General features: G+C 37.2%; 1 protein-coding gene across 1 annotated transcript; it reads right to left on the reverse strand.

Moving 5' to 3' along the window:
• Positions 1 to 731: 731 nt before the first annotated feature.
• LOC114913869 (uncharacterized) lies at positions 732 to 1,705 on the reverse strand. Its single transcript, XM_029262465.2, has one exon. It carries the CDS (start codon positions 1,496 to 1,498, stop codon positions 971 to 973), a length of 528 nt encoding a protein of 175 aa, XP_029118298.1. The 5' UTR covers positions 1,499 to 1,705; the 3' UTR covers positions 732 to 970.
• Positions 1,706 to 12,691: the final 10,986 nt, after the last annotated feature.

Consider the following 12,691-nt stretch of genomic DNA (forward strand, 5'->3'; position numbering starts at 1 on the left):
ACTAAATATTTAAATTTGAATAGGGCTCTTATCCAACTAAGTGTTTAAAATGAGAAGGATTCTTAGTGAGTTTTATCTATAAATATATGGTATGTATGTTCAGTTTGGAATCAACTACATTCTAAGAATATATACCTACATCCTCTCTCTCTAAGACATCTCTCTGGAGTCACCATTTTAGAACTCTAGGATTTGATGGGTGGACATTAAAAGGGGACTCTAGTAGCCTCTACAAGATGAAGAAGGAGGGTTGAGACTGTTGGGATCGTGCATGCATTTTGAGGAGATGTTAGAAGGTCAACGGAGGCTCGTAAAGCAAGCGTGTTACCCTGAATTGTGAATTTTTGTTATACAAATCCATAGAGGTAATATTTCCGCTGTTTTTCTACATAAAAAAGGTTTATTTCCACTATTTTTTTTTTTCCTACATGACCTATATCATACCCCTCTAAAAAATGGTTGCCTAGTGCATGCACGAGGGTCCTTCTATTGCAGAGTTTATGAAGGATGGGCACGCAGCCTTACCCCAAGTGGAGAGAGATTATTTTCATATTTCAAACCTGTGATGTATAGGTCACATGAGACAACCTTAACGTTTCTCCAAGCTAGCTCTCTGAAATTTAGAAATCAGACCCACATCCAACTCTAGATCATCTGCTATAAATTAAATGCCGGACACCTTGGCCAACATACCAAGCATTACATGCATGTAGCCATTAATTTTTTTCAAAACTTGCTTATATCACAACAAAACATAACACATCAACAAATATGGTAGCAATCCTAGCAGGTGAACACCAAAAATACAAAAAGTAAGAAAGAAATTAAGGAAGAAGGATAATATAAAATACACTGACATGTACGTATTAGAAAATCACTCGGGCATTACAAGGGAGGCGTTAACTATCTCACGTTAAAAGCGTTGCAACAGAAGAGTAGTCCACGCCTCTCTTTCATGACGTTAAAATCTTCAGGGGATGAGCGTTCGCCCTGACCCGGCCCTGGCCCGGACCCCGCCGACGTAGCCGGCGATGCAGGCCAGCGCCCGCCTCACCGACCTTGCCATGAACCCGACGCACACCTCGAACGGGTCCCGCATGCACCCCTGCCAGCTCACCGACACGTGCCGCCGCCGGAGGCGCTGCCACAGCCGGGTAAGGCAGTTCTGGTTGCGGGTGGCGAGGATCGCCGCAGACTGGAGGTAGGCCGATGCCGCGTGCTTCACCAGCTGGTTGCGGATGCCGATGGCTGAAGAATTGAAAGCGTAGACCTCGTGGATCGGAGCGTGACCACCGCCGCGGCTGCCGTTGCCACCGCCGTAGATGGCTGTGCCACCGGCGTTGGAGGAGCGGTAGGTGGGGGAGTCGGGCTGGAGGATGTCCTTGAGGCTGGTGTACCTGAGCTCGCTGCTGGAGCCGTCGATGTTGGCCTGGCTGCTAGACCTCGTCATTATCATGGCAACCTCCAGTCGCTGCATCTCTGTTTCCATCCCTATCATCCATTCACAGTTGAGAGATAATGGGGGAGACGAATAGATTGTTAATGGTTTTCTTTCCTTGTTCTCTTCTTCTCCTCTCTCTCTCTCTCTCTCTCTCTTAATCGAAAAATAGAGTTATTACGTGGGTTGAAGTGAGGGGAGGTGGGAGAAATGGGAGCTACCCATCATGGATCTCCTTTTCTTTCTTTTTGTTCTTTGGCTAACTAATTTGTGAGAGAGAGAGAGAGAGAGAGAGAGAGAGAGAGAGAGAGAGAGAGAGAGATTAAGGGAGGGAGGGGAGGGAAAGGAGGGACTTTGGAACAAATGGTAGGTTGCTTATTTGATGCGTGGCTACTATGTGTGTGCATGGGAGGTTCCTACGTATGGGGATCTTGACCCGGCAAAATGCAGAGAGGCGTTGTTATTGTGCTCGTTAGGATTATGGTTGGGGCGTCCCTAGTTGTGGCTTGCGCTCAGTTCGACGGCAATTCAGGCCATTCGGTTGGAAAATGAGCCAAAATCGAACATCATTTGATGCTTGACTGAAGACAAGCCTCAGTTTAATGCTTTAGTTTTGCGAAAATATATGAAACCAAACTCTGGCTTGATGACAAGCTTTATAAAAATTTGAATATAGGAGAATGATTTTAAAAAAAAATATTGTAGGAACTTTTCTCATACCATATGATGAGGAGATCATCTATATTTAAAAAAATTAAAAATATACAAGATATTTACGATCCTAATCATACAAAGATAGAAAGAAATAATAAATGATCATAATCGTACAAAGATAGAATAAATAACAAATAGATTCTAGGATCTCTTCGTTATTCAAAATTCATAATTCAAAACTCAAAATTTAAAATTTTAAATCCAAAATTTAAAATTTAATAGATGAATATTGCCTAATACTCCTTCTCAAGTTGGAGTGTAGAGATTACGAATGCCCAACTTATGCAAGATGTCATAAAAGTGATCACGTTCCAGGGCCTTAGTAAAGATATCCATGAGTTGCCGCTTGAATGAGATATATCATAAAAGTGATCACGATCAAGGGCCTTAGTAAAGATGTCTACGAGTTGCCGCTTGAATGAGACATATCGGATGGTAATATCACCGGATTGGAGATGATCGCGGATGAAATGACAATCAGTTTCGATATGTTTCATGTGTTCATAAAATACAGAATTGGTGTGGTAATGTGTAAGGTGGCTTGATTATCAAAATATACTAGCATGGGACCACTCTGAGAGATGCTAAGGTCTGAGAGAAGAGTGTGAAGCCAGTATGAGCCATGACATAATACTCAGCCTCTGTAGAAGAATGTGAAACAGTGGTCTGCTTCTTAATATACTAAGAGATAGGTGCATCTCCTAAAGAGATAAAAAAACCTATAGTAGAATACCTGGTTATAGGACATCTTTTCTAATCCGCATTACAAAATACATGTAACTATAAAGAGTTCTTACTTGAAAAATATAAGCCTTGTCTAGGAGAACCTTTCAAATAGCGAAGAACGCGGTGGGTAGCATCAAGATTAGGTTGGCAAGGAGACTGCATGAATTATGTCAAGATATGTACAAACTCGACAATTTCCGACCTACTTATCGTCAAATAAATAAGAGGCCCCAATAATCATCAATATTGACCCAGATTATCAAGGGATGGACCATTGTCTGTCAAGAGCCATAGTTGTTGTTGCATAAGAAAATTGGTTGGTTTAGTTCCTAATATACCACTCTCTTAAAAAATATCGAGTATGTATTTTTGTTGAAAAATAAATATCCCAGAAGAAGATTGAGCAACCTCCAACCTTAAAAAATATTTCAAATTGCCTAAGTCCTTGATGTGAAATATTTCAAAAAATATTTTAATCTGTTAATCTGCTAATCCTATTAAAATTATTAAATCATAATCAATTTTCTTTCAATAAATTTAATAAAATTAAATAATAAAAAAAATTATTGATTGGGTGATGGCATTCGGTGGCTCAAAAAATATTTCAAAAAAATATAAGGCTTTGTAAGAAATCCTTCAAGGCTTGGTAGTGAAGAGAGTTATTACCGACAACAATAATATCGTCAATGTAGACAAAAATAGCTAGGAAAGAGTTTTCATCCTACTTTATAAATAGAGAGTGGTCGGCCTTGGATTGGATGCAACCATATTGAAGTAGAGCATCTGAGAATTGTTTGAACCATTGCCAGAAGGGTTGTTTGAGGCCATGAAGAGACTTATGCAATTGATATACTCGGACATCGTCTGGAGATAGAAATCCAGGAGTCATGTAGACATTCTCATGTAAATTGCCATGAAAAAAGATGTTGTTAACATCTAACTGGCATAATTACCAATTTTTAGTTGAGGCAACTGCTAAGAGACAATGAACCGTTGTTAATTTGGTAACTAGAGCAAAAGTTTCATTACAATTAAGTCTCTGTATCTGCATATAGTCTTTAGCCCTAAGATGAACTTTACATCGCTCGATTGAACCGTCAGCCTTATATTTGATTTTGCAAACCCAATGAGAGCCAATAGGTTTCTTACCAGATGGGAAGTGTACTAGAGACCAAGTCCTGTTACGCTTAAAAGCTGCAAGTTTAGCCTCCATGATAGTTCTCCAATTCGGATCTCGCACAACTTGGGAATAAATACGAGGTTCATTATGAGTGATTATGGCTGAAAGGAAGACTCGGTGTGCATCATTAAATATGAAATTGGATGTATAGTAAAAATAGGATAGGCCTTACTAGAGGTTATTGAGTTAGCTGAGGAGTCCGGTGATCTAGCCATATCAGGAACATCAACAATATAATCTGCTAGTCATAAAAGTTGTCGGCATTCCTGACATGGTTGAAAGTTAGGAGCATGGAGGGACGGGGGCTAGTTGAGGGAGGGAACAATGGGCTCGATCTAAGATTGGATTGGATCCAGATCCGTTTGGCCCATTGTTGGAGTAGATTGGGCTAGATCAGATGGAGTTGTAGTGGGCTGAGCCGATGTTGAGTTGGGTTGAAAAGAATCCAACTCTGATAAGCTGGATGGGCTAGCTTGTACCAGAGTTGGATTGGATCGAATGAGGCCTAGCTCAGGTAAATGGGATGGGTCTATTGAAATCGAGACTTAGGGGGGCCTAATGAGGCCCAATTCAGTTGGTCGCTCAAAAGAAGATCATCAAAATTTGATTGAAAAAGCTGGTCGGATTGGTATTTATGAAAAGAGAAAGTATTTTCATAAAAGATAACATCACAGAAAGTGAAAATTTTTTGGATTTGAAGAAAAAAATGTGATACCCTTTTGACCAAGAGGATATCCAACAAAAACACATGCATGGGAGTGTGGTTCAAACTTATCATGACTACTTCTATGTATATAGCAAAGGCTACCAAATATTCATAAATGATTGTAAGATGGTGTTTTATGAAAAAGAAGTTTATAGGGACTTTTCCCATCAAGCTTGGAAGATGGAGTTAAATTAATTAAATAAGCGGCAGTTAAAACACATTCACCTCAGAAAGTCACGGATAAGTTTACTTGAAATCAAAGGGCATGCACAACATTTAGGAGGTGTTGATGTATACGCTCAACGACTTTAATTTGTTGCGGGATCCCTACACAAGAGGTTTGAGAAATGATCCCGCATTTTAAGAGGAATGATTTTAATGGATCAGCTATGAATATTTGGGTATTATCACTATGAACTTGCTTAACAACACCATCAAATTGATTAAAAATTATGGCATAAAAATTAACAAAAGTGTTGATAAGCATCGGATTTTTTTTTGCAATAAATGAACCCATGTGGCACATGTGCAATCATTAACTATAGTTAGAAAGAAGTGTGCTGCTGTGTGTGATAGAATATGGTACAGTCCCCAAATATCAACATGAATTAAAAAAAAATCAAAGATTTATTACTACTAAGAGAAAAGGATTTGCCCGTTTTCTTGGTGTGATAATAGATATCACGACAATTATTTAAGAAATCAAAATATTTATTGGCAAGAAAAGATACTAATTTTAAAATTTTATAGGAATAATATCCTAACCATACATGCCAAACATCAGGAGAGTTAACAACTTTATTGATAGAGATAGATTTTATTATCAATCCCTTGAAAAATTAGTATAGATAATTTTAGAATTTACTCAGACCAATCAGCTTCCTCGTAGCAAGGCCCTACAATATACAAAATAAAGGAAAAAGTGAGACAACATAGTTTTGGTCACAGGCTAACTTGCTAATGGAAATAAAGTTACAAGTAAAACTGGGTCTATATAGAATTTATCGTAAGGTAATGTTATCGGTCAAACAAATATCTCTGAAAAATTTAATGGATAAGTTAGTTCCATTAGGCAAAAATGATAGGCAAGGGCTCATGTAGAGGTCGAATATTATGTAAAGCAGACTTACTAAAAGTTTAGTCCGAGGCACCACTATTGAGAATCCAAGTATGATTAAAGTGGGGGTCAATGAAAACCTTACCGACAAAGTTTATAGAGCTATTAGTTTTATCTTGGCCAAGAAAGAATAGAAGCTGTTGATATTACAGAGAATTGAGGTTCAGAAGTAGAGAGCTTAGCTTAGCCAACTGTTTTGCAGTAGATAGCTGATTGAGCTGTTGTTGAGTGGCTGTCGTTGCGAACTATTGAGCGACAGAATTCGCCTTGGCTCCCCCACTCTGATCACCATCGAAACTGTTGCTGCTATGCCCCTTGGCTCCTGTGTGACCTTTGGGTTGCCAACCGGATGGATATCTGTACAACTGAAAATAATGGTCATGCGTGTGACTTATTTTCTTGCAATGATCATAATACACCTATTTTTTATTCTTGTCATGAGCTTGTCCATCAGTAAAGAAAGCAATCAATGCAGCATCTCCAATTGTAGAATACAAACTCCCACAATGGCTCATTGCTTCTCACCATGGACAAGAAGTGAATATGCCTTATTTATGGTTGGAAGGGGCTTTATGTTGAGTAGCTGGTCATGAAGGGAGTCATATGAGCTTTTAAGCCCGTATAAGAATTGATGTAGATGCTCCTCTTCTCTCTTGATCTGAAGTGCCTTTGCTCCTTCACATGAGCATGTAGGCACTCTCGAATAGGCGGCAAGTTCTTCCCATAAAGTACAAAATTGTGTATGGTAGGAGGCGATTGACATATCAAGGCCTTGCCGAAGGCTCCAGATTTGAGTCTTCAATTTATGAATGTAGGGGGCGTTGTCTTAGGAATATCTTTCTTCAAGATCGAGCCAGATGGCCCAAGCGCTATCCATGAAGGAGATTCTATTGTAGACTTATGTGGACATAGAACTGAAGATCTAAAATATGACCATTGAGTTGCAAGTATCCCATAGAAATTGGTCAGGTGATCCATCTGCTGGTTGTTGGAGTGAGCCATCTATGAAAACAAGCTTCTGCTTAGCACATAGTGCCATGGGCATTGCCCTACGCCAGTTGGGGTAGTTGGCTTTAGTGAGGAGGGAAGAAATAATGGCACGGCCCATTTTATCAGAAGATGAGATATAGTATGGGAAAGATGGGTCATGAGTTGCATTGAGCCTCACGGTCTGTGGAATCTAGACGGGATCGATCACAGTCTCATCGAACATGACTAATGGTGAGAAGGTGGAAGTCGACGAGTAATAGTCTAGCAATCACTTGCCGAGAAGGTAATAACATGGGTAAAGAAACTTTGCCGTATGTGGTGGTAGTGGAAAGAAAATCTGACAATATCTTACGGTGATCAGGGACCTAATTGGGAGAGGATGGATTGATTTGCTCTAATACTATGCAAAATTTAAATATAGGAGAATGATTTTGAAAAAAAATATTATAGAAACTTTTTCTCACACCATATGGTGAGGAGATCATCTATATTTATAATTAAAAATGTATAAGAGATTTACAATCATAATCGTACAAAGATAGAAAGAAACAACAAATAATCATGATCATGCAAAGATAAAAATAAATAACAAATGGATTTTAAGATCTCTCTTATGTTCAAAATTCAAAATTTAAAATTTAATTGACAAATGTGTTGGAGTTTCATGGTTTCATGTATATAAAAATTTTTTAAAACGAGAATGTAGCGAAATTTAAAAATTTTAGATTAAATCTAATTTAATCTAAGCATGCATAAGATCAAATCTTAAAATCATAAACAGGATCATCATGTGTGAGATAAGATTCAGATACAGAAATTAAATAAAAAAAATAAAAAGAGAACATACCTTGACACAGATCAATCTTCACCGTGAACTGATGATCATGGATATCTTCCAAAGGTCCCTTATAGCCGCACAAGCGTCTGACCTCTGTGATATCCACACGAGACTCTGATCTGATTAGAAGCTTTTTGATCTCACCAGAGTACTAGCTTCCTTACAGAAATCGTATCTTGATAGTTAAAAATCTTCTATTCTCTCAAGACAATCTTAGAGAAGAAGAAGTTGGAGGATGTTGATCTCTACGCTAGAAATCGTGAGAAGAATCCTTTCTTCTCTTTTCTTCCTAAAATTCATACACCAAATCTCTACAATAGAGATGTAAGAATTTTTGTCCAACTTTTGGACAAATAGAAGAGGTGAAATCCATGTCCAAACATGAACAAAATAGAGAAGAGAGTCCCCAACAACCAACCTTTGGTTGTTGGTAAGAAAGAAGGGATATCACCTCACCTACCCCACACCATGAAGCACCACGCCGTCCTCTTCTCTCCCTTGATTTTTCACGCAGATATCTCCTCTCCTTTTGGTGTCAAAACCTGATCCCTATCAGGTCTTTCATGGCCCAAAGAATCCCATGTTTAAATAGGAGAAGTGATAAGGTGTTTGGATAGAAAATAAGAGTCCAAACCTCTTAGGACTCTACCATAATTCATGCTGCCCACCCTTCTTTTGTTTGTGCCCAGATATCACATGGAAGAAGGAGTTTTTGAAAGCTTCTTACACACTAAAAACTCACACAAAAATAAAGGGATGTGGCATCCATAAATCTGGTTGACGTAGGCTTGCTCTATGGCGCATGAAAGGAAGAGTTTTAAGAACATGGGACTCTTCTTTAGGTGGCTCGAATTAAATCAATTAAAACTCTAACTAATCCTAATCATATTAGAATTTGATTAGATCCAAATAGATAAAAATTTAAATTTGATTTGGAGCCCAAACTATTTAGATTAGATGTCACCTAATTGGAGAAGGAATCTTAGTCCTTTTGGACTTTCTCTTGGTGCTTGAGTCAAACTCAATTTAATTCTAATCCAATTAAGATTTGGTGCACCTAAGAAAATAAGAATTTCTAGTCCAAATAGAAACTCAAACAATCTTATTTAGATCCTAGTCTAATTAGAAATTAAGTCAAATTCAAATCCTAATTCAATTAGGAATCATTCTCTCATGCAATTTGGTTATCTTATAACCCAATTAAGTTTGATCAAATCAAATCCATGTCAAGTCAAATTAAATCTAATTTAATAAGACTTGATGCAAGTTCCATAGCTCAATCAAATTGAGTCAATTAGCAATCTAATTGCTAATTAATCCTCCTATAACTCATTAACTCTTTAGCGAGTTACTTAATGCAACTTTTGCATTGGATCAATCATCAATCAAATTGATAATCAAATTCTGTCATAATTTATAAGCGTAATTCAACCATCTGATTAGTCAAAAACCTCTTTGTGTGTGACCCCATAGGTTCTATTCTATCTGATAGTGAAATATATTGTGATCCCTATCACAATATCATTGAAAAGAGTTTCAATGATACTCTTTTCAATGGGTTAGAACTATTCCAATTCTGCTTACCAAAGATCATCGATCATCAAGATGATGCTTGTGGATCTCACAATCCACCAGTGATACCTAGTAGTATGTAGTGGCAACCCAGCAGAATAAAAGGTGATGAACCTCTAGGTGTAGTTAACGTATGATACAGTCCCTCTATCGTGAGTCCCGATCAGATGGCAGGTTATAGATGAATCATCAAATCTCATCATCGATCATATGATAGATTCAATCAACTCGAGTCTATGTATGATCCTCATGAAAATTTTTTTCATTAATCATACTGCTATGGCTATAGATTTAAAGACTCAGCTTCATAAATCTTATATGACTATTCCCTTTTGCTAGGATCGATAGATTCCATCTAGGTGTACACCCTACTCCTACAGTGGACCAACTATTGCTAACATCTACTACAAGGGCTCATTGAGACTCATGTTTATGTGTCAGTCAAACTCCAGCAGTCTCACTGCGAGTAGCTGTAGTACTACACGTCAAAAGATCAGTCATACAATTGTAGCATCGAGAAAGTCACTAATGAATGAGCAGACATCTATGTGACTTCTTGTGTTGGTCACGCTCAGTGCTAGTTATTCTTTAACAACTACCTGCACTCTCGCTTCAGTATCCCTACACTGCAGACTCGAGATCCGTCTGTCCGAAGGAAGTGATCTGTGCACTGATCTATCTGAATCAATCACTATTCTCATGATGATCCTATGATCGGGAATAATTTAGGAATTAACTATCAATGACACATATCTCAAATTTTCAACTCTTTGAGAATATGTATCATCATCTTGTTAATCCCTTGGATGATTCATGAACATATAAAACATGAATGATAATATAAATGCTCATAAAGTACAAAATTATGTCCTAGAGATATGATATGCGTCAGCCAAGATTGGCTTCTAGGGCATACATTCAACAATCTCTCATTTGTACTAAAGCCAATCTGCCATGTACTGCTGTAGTCTTCGGCTAGCTAAGTGACTTACCAGTGGGTCAACCACATCTTATGTAGAGTTTGTTCTCTGCACCTCTCTATATTTCTATTTGAGGTAGTTTCGTGTTCTGTTGCTTTATGTGCTTGGATATCTAGTGAGATTTAGGCTTCTTAGCAAGGGCTATGGTGCTATTGTCCTTGCAGTATAGTATCATGGTATTTGACGGCATGACATCCAATTCTGCAACTAACATTTGAACCAGAATATATCCTACATATCTATAGTGTACTCACCTTCCATCAATCGATTATTTGAAATCCTTTCAAGATATCGACACAGAAACACACCTATAATATAGACATTCTACCATCAACATTAAACATAAAATCTGAATTGGTGTATTCTCCCACTCCCAGCTTTAATCCTTCTCCAAAATTAAGAACAAATCTTTAGTTCTTCTTACGTACTTAAGGATGTTTTCACAGCAATCTAGCACTCTCAGCTTGAATACAATTGATATCTACTCATGACATTCACAGTATTAACTATATCAGTTCAAGTACATTATATGGCATACATCTATGCCAAAGAGGATAGTAGACTCCTCTTCGAGATTTCTATGCTGAACCCTTCCAACATCTACTCGTTGTACTTTATTTGTGAAAACACAAGCATCCAATTACATCTATCTTTATAGATCTTTATATTCTCATAATATAGAATGCTTGTTTTATGTCTTTCATGAAGAATTCTATATTCAATCATATTTTAACCGATGTCAGTATTGGATACTCCCACTGACCCTTTTGAAAATACATAATTTTTTTTTCTGATCAAACAATTTGATTGCATCATCGAAATGAATGCTCCAACTCCAAGAGTATTATAGACTTTGTGATCTCCTATCACAAGAAGTAAAATTTATAAGCTATTCCATACAGAAATCTTCACAAGATATCCAGTCAGAAAAGCTAATTCATATCTTTTTTTTGAAGTCGATGTCTTACATCGCTTCGTTGTAGGTTTTAGGATCATCTCTATGCTTTTCATCTCTTATGAAAAATAATTCTCTACATCTTCTGTTAAGCATACTTAAGTACCTTTCGAGAGATTTGGAGATCCTACTATGGATACGAGGTAGAGGAGGAATATATGTCTACTAGCTCATCAAGAATAGATTCTTTAGGTCCTACGAGACACTCTCTTTGAGCTTAACTTTTCATCCACTGCTTCATCTTGGTTAAATAATTTTTTAAGAAAATAGCATGTCGGGTCACAATCACATTGTAATCCTTTCAGAAGGTAGTATCCCAAACTCTTTTAGGATGAGCTTTATAGACCTATCCTCTAACATATCCACTTGCTGTCCTAGACACAGGCTGGATATCCTTGGATCTTGAAATAATCAAGATTCAGTTCTCACCATATCATATCTCATACGGTATGGTAGGACAGGTTTAGAGAGAACTCAATTTTATAGAAATAAAGCATGTCCCTAAAGAAACATAAATAAATCAATGAAGTCATTATAGACCGGACCATTTCACATATAGTCCCATAACTCTTCTTAATTTTCTCATTGAGCTAAGATGTACTAAGAGCGGTCCAATATGAAACTATGCCATTTTATGAGATAATCGAAAAATTTTTTTCTTTGGTATTGCATCTTTGATCCGATCAAAGTATCTTTAAGAATTTTTCGATTTGCTTCTCTACTTGACATCTGAATTCTTTGAATCTTTCAAAAAATTTCTGATTTATATCTCATATACTTACCTATATCATGACTAAACATCGATAAAGGTAATGAAGTAGAGATAATTTCTTTTAGTAGCACATCATATGGGCTACATACATCAAGTGTGTACAAAGATAAGTATCTCAATGATTTTTTTTCTTTTATCCCATAAGAGTAGCTTGATCATATTTTCTCAAAGAGATAATGCACAAACTAGATATGACTCAGCAGTCGGCAAGCCTAAAAGCTCATATTTCTTCTGTTTGTTAATCATTTCTTCTCCAATATGACTTAGCCTAAGGCCTCACATATACTTTAGGTTTATCTGAACTTTAGATCTCTCAGATCTAATGGTATTCACTACTTACTCAATTAAATTCACAGATGCATCACCATGCAAATAATAGAGATTGTCTCTAAGAACTAAATCCAAATAATGATCACAAAGGATAGATACGCATGGCCACAGCAGCAACTCTTGTCCTGTTGCTAATTCAAGGGTTACTTCCTTAGCCCTCTACTTTTTCGTCGACTCTATATAAAATCACTAGAGTTTATAACTCAATTGAGAGAAAAAGAAATCTTAAGAATAGTATTGAGCAATTTTGACACGCCTACTCTAGGCATGTCTTTGTTTCTTTAGGCTCTCCAAATATTTATCTTGAACTCTTTTAAGGTTCTTTTGTTAGCAACAATTTGCCCAATTCAGATAAGATGCGAAGATGGTCATT

This window comes from Elaeis guineensis, chromosome 2, assembly GCF_000442705.2.
Source record: "Elaeis guineensis isolate ETL-2024a chromosome 2, EG11, whole genome shotgun sequence".
Classification (NCBI taxonomy): domain Eukaryota; kingdom Viridiplantae; phylum Streptophyta; class Magnoliopsida; order Arecales; family Arecaceae; genus Elaeis; species Elaeis guineensis.

Bases quoted from the DNA above. Each gene is read 5' to 3' on its own strand.
- LOC114913869 (XM_029262465.2), bottom strand. From the start codon at position 1,498: ATGATAGGGATGGAAACAGAGATGCAGCGACTGGAGGTTGCCATGATA.